This window comes from Tauraco erythrolophus, chromosome 19 (genome assembly GCF_009769465.1).
Source record: "Tauraco erythrolophus isolate bTauEry1 chromosome 19, bTauEry1.pri, whole genome shotgun sequence".
NCBI classification, from domain to species: domain Eukaryota; kingdom Metazoa; phylum Chordata; class Aves; order Musophagiformes; family Musophagidae; genus Tauraco; species Tauraco erythrolophus.
This window is the reverse complement of record NC_141483.1, coordinates 10,343,681-10,354,319: the sequence shown is the minus strand read 5'-3', so window position 1 is coordinate 10,354,319 and position 10,639 is coordinate 10,343,681. Positions and strand designations below refer to the sequence as shown.

The 10,639-nt window shown below is 42.9% G+C and overlaps 1 protein-coding gene across 1 annotated transcript; it reads left to right on the top strand.

The window, feature by feature from the left end:
* Nucleotides 1-3,100: 3,100 nt before the first annotated feature.
* RAN (RAN, member RAS oncogene family) lies at nt 3,101-9,710 on the top strand. Its single transcript, XM_086623327.1, has 7 exons — nt 3,101-3,185; nt 4,140-4,182; nt 5,070-5,154; nt 5,248-5,373; nt 6,418-6,605; nt 7,171-7,341; nt 7,450-9,710. The coding sequence occupies exons 2-7, from the start codon at nt 4,147-4,149 to the stop codon at nt 7,492-7,494; spliced, it is 651 nt and encodes a 216-aa protein (XP_086479453.1). The 5' UTR covers nt 3,101-3,185; nt 4,140-4,146; the 3' UTR covers nt 7,495-9,710.
* Nucleotides 9,711-10,639: the final 929 nt, after the last annotated feature.

Genomic DNA, 10,639 nt, shown 5'->3' with positions numbered 1-10,639 from the left:
CCGTTCTATGACGTGGCTTGCAGTCTGCGGCTCACCCGCGGAACAGCTGAGAGTGATCCATAGCACGACTGGAAATTAAAAGCAAGCTGTGTGCTGCCGTGTCACGGAGCAGAAGATGACCCATAGGCTTCAACTCTCCAGTTAAAAGGTGTTGACACACATTGCCTGTTAGTGATGTTTAGGGTTCTAGGAAAACACCAAAACTTTGCCAAATTCCTAAATCTATACAATAATGGGTATGTCTTAAGGGCCTGGGAGTTTCTAGGAAATAGCATGCACACACTATGGAAGGCAGAAAATCCTCAGTGGTGTTCTTACGTGCTTGCTAAAAAGTACTACTGCTTCAGACTGTAGTCAATTACCTGTAATTATTAGTAGCTCAGTTCTATCATATATAGACTTTATCTTCTAGACTACATGTTCAGCAACTGTAAATTCTAAAAATGCTACTTTTGGATACTGAGCATAACAATCCGATGCATAATTTTCCTCATGTATTTAAAGAATTTTATTCCACTGCTGGATCAGGAATTTAAAGATCCTGATTTAACAATGTAAGCTGCTTTAATGACAGTAAATAGATGAGCTTTTGTTTTATGAAAAAAGTTAGATCTACATCTGCCCTTCATCATTGACTTAGTAAACGCTTATCTTCTAAGAGTGTAGTCTCTTAACAAAACCTGGAGTCAGACATGTTTTACTTGGTGAAAAAATGAGTAAAATTTGTCTTTTGAATACATACTTTGAATGAATTTTGATACTATACGATCCATTTTACCTATCCATGCTGCAAGTGACTAATTTCCTCTTCAAACCTTTTAGTGTAATTTCCTGTGTTGCCTTGAACACCAGCATGCAGACCATTCTTGCAAGAGCTCATATTGGAGAGACATTTCCGCAACCACTGCTGTAACTGGGAAATACAATTATGTTCCTTTTCATTGCTTCCCTGCATATATTGTTGCTTTCATTTACAGTTTACAAAATGATTTTGCTTCCTACTGATATAGTGGTTATATTCAAATATGCCGTTAAACTCTGTGGCTCTGTTTATCTCCAGTACTACCTTTTGTATCATTCCTCGTTTGCGTCTTCAGACAGTTAGCAAGGCCTGCCTTTTACGTTGTGCTTTGATCTGCGTCAGTGAGTTGCTAAGTTTGTTCACTCTTGACCTGAGTCAAGATGTAGGAAATGTAAAGATCTTTCAAAAGTAATTATTCTGCTGATTACCTAGTGATATCTTACGGACTCTAATTTTCTAGCTAGTGATCTAACACTGCTGCTGAGAGCTCGGAAGCGTTTCATTGCCTTTGCTGAATGGAGTTGTCTGGAGATGCTTTGTGGATCCTCTGAACTGAACACTTACTTATACATGATGATAAAACGGATGATAAAAACTAAATTCCATGTAGTAATTTGTCTTCGTAACAAAATAAATATTTGCCAGGAGCTCAAATGCTATGATAGGGGAGTTTTTAATTATAAATCTACTTTAATTATTCCAAATTAAAGTATCAGATAGTATTACCATTTTGTTTGCAGGAAAAAAAAGTAGTTTACTAACAAATTTCTAACAATATTGAGAAGTTTCTAAAGTACACTGAGTGTTCTATAGACAGTTACAGATTGCTTTTCTTTTTCCTGGAAGTGTTCATATTCTTTAAAACTGCCAGACTCCACTAATGCGGCTTTATGGGCTCCTATTTATAAACACATCCCTATTAGTCAAGAAGCGAGGCAGAATTCACAAGGGTTCTATAAAGACAGCATTGTGCTGAGAAAAATTTAAGATGAGATACATACTCTGAAAAATATCCTTCCTGACACCTAGAGGTGATCAGCAAAAATGCTAAAATACCACAAGCCCAACTCATCCAAAAAAGGGAAAGCAAGTTGAACAAGCCAGTGATTTTTCCAGTAAAGAAAATCTTAGGCAACATTTGGATTGGCATTACACTATCAAATATGCAAAAAATCACAGCAGAGTGCAACCACTCTTGTAAAACCTTCTGTATATGTTGTCTGTCTGTAGAAAATTAACAATAAGCTATGTTTGTATACATCACCTGCTATGAAATATTTTCTGTGTTAATTCAATCTAGACATACTTAAAAAATCATTTATTTATTCTAGATTATGGTGTGCACCAACAAACATTACGCAGACCACACAGAAGTTGTGTAAGTATACTGGAGTAAAAATAGTACACCTTACAAATCAGAGCAAGCCCATGAACTTGATATTTATAGACCTATGCAAGACACTAAAGACCTATGCAAGTTCTTTTAAAGTCAGTTTTTGAACAACTTTGTTCCACTGAAGTTTGGACATGAGAGGTTAGAGAATTACTCTAAATCCTGGGCTTACAAAAGAACTTTTATTTTCACTAAGGCACTCCCTAGTGAATGCAAATCAGTTGCATGAAGAACTGGTCATGAGGTACGTGTAAGGAAAGTCCTTTTGCGCACAGCAGCTTTTTCCTGAAAGCAAATTGAAGTCTCCTGCTCCTTTTTAACACCACTTTATTACACCTGGAGGTGCTGGAGGCGGTTTAATAGGCTGAGTTAACCACATGCCGTGTTTTTTTTAAAAAAAAACTTGTCCGCAGAACGAGTATCATCAGCTGACTAGAACACTGCTGCGATTTCAGTGACTAAACAGGGTCTGCCAAGTACCCTGAACAACTCGGCCTGGCCCAGAGGCTCTGCTCAACCCCCCCCCCCCGCACCTCGGCCTGTACAGCAGAAGGCGCTACTCACAACCAGGGGTCCGGTCCCCCTTCCCACAGCCCGGGGGGACAAAGGGCTGGCGCCGGGCGGACGGGAATTCGGTGGGCTGGAACCCCACCGGGGCCGGGAGCGGTGCGCGCCTGCCAGCCCAGCCCACGGCGGCACCGCTGCCTTTATCCGACCGGCTGCACGCCGCTCGGCCGCTGCCGCCCGCGCAGGCCCGGGGCCCAGGCGGAGCCCGCGGGCACACCGGCCCCGGGCCGCCCCCCCCCGGCCCGCAGCGCCCGAACGCGGCCCGTGCAGCGCGCGCCGCCCGCCTCCCGCCACGTGACTGCCGGCCCCTCCCCCTCTCTGTGGCCGCGCGGCGTCGCTCTCCGGGTATTTGAACCGCGCTTCCGCCATCTTCCCAGCGCCCAGTCACTGAGGGGAGCGACGCGGAGAGAAGGCTCGGGAGAGGTAACGGGGCCGGGATGTCCTCCGCTTCCTTCGAGGGGCGGGCGAGGGGAGCGCGGCCGCTTTAACAGGCGTAAGCGGCGGGGGCAGCGGTCAGCGTTACCGCCGGTGAGGAGCGGCGGCCGGGGATGGGTCGGGTTGCCGCGAGGTGAGGTCGGGCCGGAGCGAGCGTTGCAGCTGTGGTGTTGGACTCGCGTGGCGTCCCCGCTCCCCTCGGAACGGGCGAGGTGGAAGAGTAGGAGCTGCGCTTTGCTCCATGCCGGATAAAGGGCGGGCGGAATCCAGGAGGAGGAATGGAGCGGCGCCTCCAACGGCCCGAGTCTGGCGGGGGGAAGGGAGGCGGCGCGCGCGCGCGCTGCTCAGTCATGGTGGCTCATGGCGGGCAGAGCGCGGCAGGCCCGTCGGTGGGGCTCGGGGCAGGCTGGGGCCCGGCCGGGGCAAGGCTCCGCTCTGGAGCCCCGGAGGGCTCCTCTGCCTCTCCCGGTCAGAAGGCGGGTTCTTGTGAGGGACAAGATACTCGTTCTGGGCGGACTGGGGAGGCCTCTCTGTGGAGCGAAGCAGGGGTCGGCTGTCGCCGAGCTGTCCCTCGGAGGCCGCGGCTCAGCCGCTCCTTTTCGAGCCCGAAAGCCGAAGGGGCGCGGCGGCAGCCTACCGTTACGAGCTCCAGGGGTGGGCGGGGAGCTGCCGCCGCCATTACCGCGCGCCCTCCCGCCGCATGCGGGGAGACGTGGAGGCGCTTCCTGCCCCATGAATGGGCCCGGGACCGTGCGCGCCCTGACGCTGGTGAGGAGAGCGGGAGCGGCGGCGTGGGCCGAACCTCGGCCTCTCCGCTGGCGGGCGCGCACAGCACGCGCCTTAGGAGGCGATTTGGGAACTGAAAACGGCGCCAGCCCCTTCCGGCAGGGCCTTGAATCAGCTCGCCTCTTGTGAGCTCACATGCTGCCATTTCCCTTGCAGACCCAGCATGGCCGCCCAAGGAGAGCCCCAAGTGCAGTTTAAGGTAAGGGAGTGGTTCGGGTTCGTTATTGTTTTCTTCCTTCAGTAGAAAAGTAGTATGAGCAACTCGTGAGTGCCAGCGTGGATGGTAGGTTTGGTTTTGAAGAGCTGGTCTTATGCTTAACAGTGCAGTTAATTTACTGTAGTACAGTATGTAACTTGTACAAAAAGATCGTGTTGCACTGTGTCAATCTGGTGCTACTTGTAGTTTAGTGTAATAAATTTTAGTAATAACTTGCCTATAGAAGGATTTTTAAATTTCAGGAGTAAAATTCACAACGAAAAGTGCTTAGAGTAAATTAGAATAGTCAGTTTTCTGCTGTGTATTAGTTGTTTAGGAGAAGAAAACTTAAAATGTTTCAGAACAGAGTTTTCTGGTGTTTTGTGTGGGGACTTTTTTTGTTATCTTAACAGCCAGAAGTCCTTGAGACTGCTTCATTAAAGGTTGTTACTTGTGTTTCTTGCAATACTGGGCTAGTTGTTAGTAGTGCAGTTGTTTGGGGTTTTTTGTTCCTTTTTTTAATTGCAAGATTACAGTGGATTTCCCCACTTTGGGTGCTGAAATGAGTTTTTCTCTAAATATGGTCGTATTTAATTGAAAAGCCCAAATATTCTTAATGTATTCACTTGTAGTTTAGTAGAACTATATTCACAATGCATTGTAGTTGTTAGCTATAGAAGCTGGATAAGTCTGACTTAAGTTATAGCATGAGAAATGTCACAATTTGCGTCCCAGTACAGTGAGTCACTTCATGGTGAATTCAGTCTTTTGTTTACAGCATCTTGTAGGACTAAGATCTTTGTAGCAACAATTAGTATTTACACTGAAATTATCAATTAATGTCTCTAGAAGTGTATTGCTCTGACTTTTTTGCCTTTATCTATCAACAGCTTGTCCTGGTTGGTGATGGTGGCACTGGTAAAACAACATTTGTAAAACGCCACTTGACTGGTGAATTTGAAAAGAAGTATGTAGGTATGTCTGAAGAAACATCTGAAATCTAATATGCTACAATTAGAAGTGCGATTCATGACTCGCTAAGTGCACTGCTCTTTCTTATTGCTATAGCAACGCTGGGTGTCGAAGTTCATCCTCTGGTGTTCCACACTAACAGAGGCCCTATTAAATTTAACGTATGGGACACAGCTGGCCAAGAGAAATTTGGTGGCCTGCGAGACGGCTATTACATCCAAGGTAAGATGTGTGTATGCATTGTAAGGTTGTGTGCCTCTCACAGTTCAGTCTTTCATTCTGTTAGCCACTCTGAAAGCTGTCAGCATGGCTTGTAGTTATGAGCTGCTTTCTGAGTTTTCAAACTCTTCGTGTAGATAATTTCCCTTGCTAGGCAACTGCATCGATGTGGGGAAAATTCTAAGATTGTGTTCCAGCATGATATTGTAGGCTTTGATATTAACAAAGAGTAATGGTGCACCTTACATGACAAGGTATTGCTGATGAAATTCAGTTGTTAGGAGTTGAAAGTATGTGCTTAAGTTATTACAAACTTATACCTGTATTAACATACTGTGCTGAGGCAAAGGTTCAGAACACAGAAACTGTAAAACTGTAGTTTTGATGAAGAAGCTGTACGCCTCCGTGTCAGAGTCTAGTTGTCTTTCTAAAGAAGTACTGATAGTGTCCGTTACTTCTGCTTGGCCAAGCTCTGTTCTCCATGTACTTCAGTTACCTGCATATCTTTCAAATTTTGAAAGGGATTATTAGAGTTTGACATTGTTGCTTTTCCTTTAGAAGTATCAGGATCAAGTCAAGCCCCTCTGTTCTTGAAAAACTGTTCTGGACAAGGGCATCCTGAGATGAGGACTACAAGCTCTCAACCTAAACGAAAGCCTCAATAGAATATCTGAGATTAGTTAAATAGGTGTTAACTGATCTCTTTCAGTACTAATGTAAATCAAAGTTGAGTTTTTTTAGTCCTTGTATATTCTCATAGTATGCAACACCATGTTACTTAGTGGGACAGTTGCCTTGATAAAACTAGCTGGTGTTTAAGATTGGGCACTAAAGATGTGAGATGACATGGTCATGGACTGAGTTCTGTGGACTCCTGCATTGAAATTATTAACAGAACTTATGCTCTCAGAACTGCGAGGCTGAGAGGGGAAATAATGCAGATGCCTAACCCTAATGTGGGATTTCTGTGGATACCTCTTCTATCTTCCATCTTAGAAGCAAGTGCTTACTCTCCTGATGTAACTCCTGACTGTTATTTTCTTGCAGCTCAGTGTGCCATCATTATGTTTGATGTAACATCAAGAGTTACGTACAAGAATGTACCTAATTGGCACAGAGATCTGGTACGAGTATGTGAAAACATCCCTATAGTGTTGTGTGGCAACAAAGTGGATATTAAGGACAGAAAAGTCAAGGCAAAATCCATTGTTTTCCACAGGAAGAAGAATCTCCAGGTATGTTGGTATGAGTTTGTAGGAATTTAATTTATTGAGTCTGTTGACTGCAGTTGGGTTCTATGCAGTAATCGAGTGTTCTGCCTTTGTCACTGCAGGCTATGATATTTTAACTTTAAATCCTGTTTGCTGCTTGGACCTAACTTCAGGGAAGGGGGATGTGATGATGTTGAAGGTGATAATCAGTCATCTTGAGCAGGAGCTATGATAAGCTCTTAGAGAGCTAGAGTGCATTTGGCTTTCACTGCTCAGTGTCTCATCAGATGACCCGGAAGTGAGACTAAAGTTGATCAAGTCACAGAAAGATAGATGCACTCTTGCCTCCTGAAAGTTCCATCTTTGGTCAAATTGCATACCTTTTCAGTTATCAGTCTCTGCCTATTTGTCTGAAACTGCATGTTTCTAGACACTTAAATCGTAACTGTTTGAGAGCGTGAACAGAAGTCATGCAGTCAAAAAGAATACCAAGGTAAAAGTAGAGCTGATTATGTGTGTATTAATCTTGATATGCCCTGAGTATCAGAGGTGTCCTTTTAAATAGTGTATAATATATGCTTTTTTTCAGTATTATGACATTTCAGCTAAGAGTAACTACAACTTTGAGAAGCCTTTCCTCTGGCTTGCTAGAAAGCTCATTGGAGATCCTAACTTGGAATTTGTTGCCATGCCTGCTCTTGCACCACCTGAAGTTGTTATGGACCCAGCACTGGCAGCACAGTATGAGCAAGACTTACAGGTAAGTGAGGAAAGGCACAAAAGTCAGATGATTGCCTGATAACTAGTGTTTGGACTCCTGGGGCAAATAACTGAAGAGCAGTTCTTAAGTGTAACTTCTCTGTTCCAGATTGCTCAAACCACTGCACTGCCAGATGAAGATGATGACCTGTGAGGGATGAAGCTGGAGCCCAGCGTCAGAAGTCTAGTTTTATAGGCAACTGTCCTGTGATGTCAGTGGTGCAGCGTGTTTGCCACTTTATTATCTAGCTGAGCAGAACATGTGCTTAATCTTTGGGATGCTGAAAGAGATGAATGGGCTTCGGAGTGAATGTGGCAGTTAAAAAAAAAAAAAGAAAAAACAACAAACAAATTAAAAAAAAAAAAAAACAAACAAAAACCTTCATATTTTGGACCTGCATATTTAGCTGTTTTTTGGACTGCAATTACTTCCCCTTTTGAGTTTCAAATATAAGACTGCTGCAGTCACATCAGAGTGTTAAGTGGTAAATCTTGTTTCTGTCATTCCCATTCTTTTTTGTTCAGATAATAAAGTTGTATTTCAAGTATCTCTAAGCAAGTGAACTTTTATGCATTGTTAAAAAAACTTTCAGAGTGTCTTCTGCTCTTCAATTGAGGCTAATACTTGGTTGTCTACTGCATTTCTCTGTTCTCCTTTTTCCCCTCCTGCTTCTCATGTTATGCTCCTCTTGCTAAACTAGCACTAACAGTTAACCTTCCCTTGATTTTTCTGAAGCATCTAATTAAAGCACCTGAGGAAAGCTGAACTAACTCCCAGGTAAACTGAAGCAGTGAACACTTGACTGGTAAGTGTGACTGGATCAACATTCCCATGCAAACGGGAATGTTTGCAGTCTGTAGGGTGTCTTGAGAGAAAAGTATGTAGTTCAGCTCGTGTACGCTACCATTAGATAGAGTATCTCAACTCTTAACTTAATATGTTACACAATACGCCTTCACAGAGCTCTGTATTTTTAGTAGCCAGAAACAAATGGCATCTAGGTCTGTTAGGTGACTTCAAAAGCTGTATCTTTGCATGGAACATCATTCAGTAGAGCTATAGCTGATAAATTCTAAGCATCTCAAAATTCACTAACTAGAAAACGGCTGTAGCTTGAGCTAAAAAGCTCTTGGCTTCAAAACAGCATATTAAACCACATTTACATAAATATCTAGACTTTACTGTAACTGCACCAAGTTCTTAATTTGAAACTCTAGCTTACTACAGCACAAATGGTGGAAAATGTCAACTTTTAACACTATCTTGTAGAGATTAATCTTGGTCAATATTAGGGCTGCTAGTGAACAAAACTTTAAGATACCATTTTTCAGTAGTGTTTGAGTACATGAAGCCTTGAACTCTTCAGTTTTGTATTTTTGGTTTCTTAATAAAGTGGAGCATTTCATTTATTCCTTTTAACTTGGATGTTTGTGTACATAACTCCTACTTGAATATTTAACTATTCAACTCTTCTGGTACATGGTAGCAAAAAGTGTGGACTATGATTATTCTGCAGTACTGTTGCAAAGGAATCATTTTTAAGTCAGTGCAAGTTGGAGTTCTGTGGGGTTTTTCGTGTGTTTTTTTTTAAGCTAGTCAATGAGAAGCTGAGTTGTACTTAGGACCTGAAACTCATTAATGAAAATAAGGAATGTCATATGCTTGGTTTGTAAAAAGACAAACTCCCACTTAAGGTGACATTGAATCTCCTTGCTGCATCGTCTTGTGTTAACTTCATGTTGTGGGTTCCTGCCTGTAGTGTTTACTAATTCATCTGTGCAGATCGCGGTTAATGCTGCTGGCTTCACTGTCTGCTGCTGCTTTTCTAGGTGTGATAGCTTTTTTTTGTCTTCAAGGTGTCTCACTTCTGAAAATGCACCACTTAAACAAATTGATTTAGAAAACTTCAGTAGTGACCAAGTACTGATATGCCTTAAGAAGAAGCAGCAGCACTGGAGTTACAATTGCATTGTTTCATAGTGTATATGTCATCTTTACAACTTGTCTGCTGCACACAGGTGCTAGCCTTAGTATGAATTCCTACAAAACGGCTGAAAAGCCTTATGGAAAGTGAAATGTCTGTTTCAAAACAAGTATTAACTGCTATGAGCTTTGCTTTGTAACCTTCAGCGTTACTTCAAGTTCATGAAAACTCATCTCTGAAGTAGTTGGTAATACTATCCCTGCTGTAAAGTAATCTCTTCAACTTGAAATGTGGGAGTGGAATTAAGTCCACTTGTTGCAGCTTTATACTTTGTCACATTTAGTCTCTGTTAATTGTTGATTATAAATAATTTGGGTAGCTTTAATACGTATGTGCGGATTCCTCAGTTGAAGTTCCTTAACTATAACACTTCTAATAAGTTTTTCATTAGTTTGGTTTAGGAAAAATAAAATTATCTATTTAGTTAAGTAATGATGAAAATAAAAGTTGTGTTCGAAGAAGCTCTGTACTAAATAGTCAATCAGCCTGTCTTGGAGCTCTGCTGTTATCAGGACTGAATTGATGAGGTGGAAATCCTTTGTTGCAGTACCTGCTGTTTGTTGTTCTGCTCGCTTGACTGTTGTGCAGTTAGAACAGATTCGTTGTAGGAGTTCTTGTGTTCCCCACACGCGCTTTTGTGAGTTTTCCCACACAAAGATACCTGGTTTCAGATTTCTTTTTAGTAACTTATAGACCATGCTCAGCATTAACTTTGAACAGCAGGATGAGGTGCTGGCTTGTTTGCTGTTCCCAGGTCTGTGATGGAGCTTTGAGGTTTCGGTTTCTAAGCCCAGAGGGTTGTATTGGAAGAGCAGTTAGAGAGCCAGTGCATGTGCAAGATAAGCAAGGGAAAAGTATTAGTTCAGGAAACTGACAGGAAATGTTCTGCTACTTCTCACTCTGCCTTTAAATGAAGGTGTGTTAAAGAGGCCCCCTTAGGAAGGGCAGGATCTCTTGGGATTTCAACAGAGTCTTTTTAGAAATAATGGAGAATGCTTCTCTACAACACATGAGAATCTGTATGCCGAGAACGTTCAAGTCGTCCCTCTTGTACCTGCAAGTTACATTACAACAGAATTTTTGTCTTTTTCCTGTAGAAATGGTTCTGTTCTGTTGCTAATACAGTCCCAATCTAAAGCGATGAACAAAACGGTGCAGAGACAAATTTTTCTTCTGTATTCACCTTCCTAAACCAAATACATTGTTTGATTGAAGGCAGTTGTTTTCGCGATCTGGATCGATAGTACTGGTTGCTTCCTCTCACCTCAGTTTTTGACAATGGTTTATTAGGTTCTCCTAAACCAGGATTGTTAG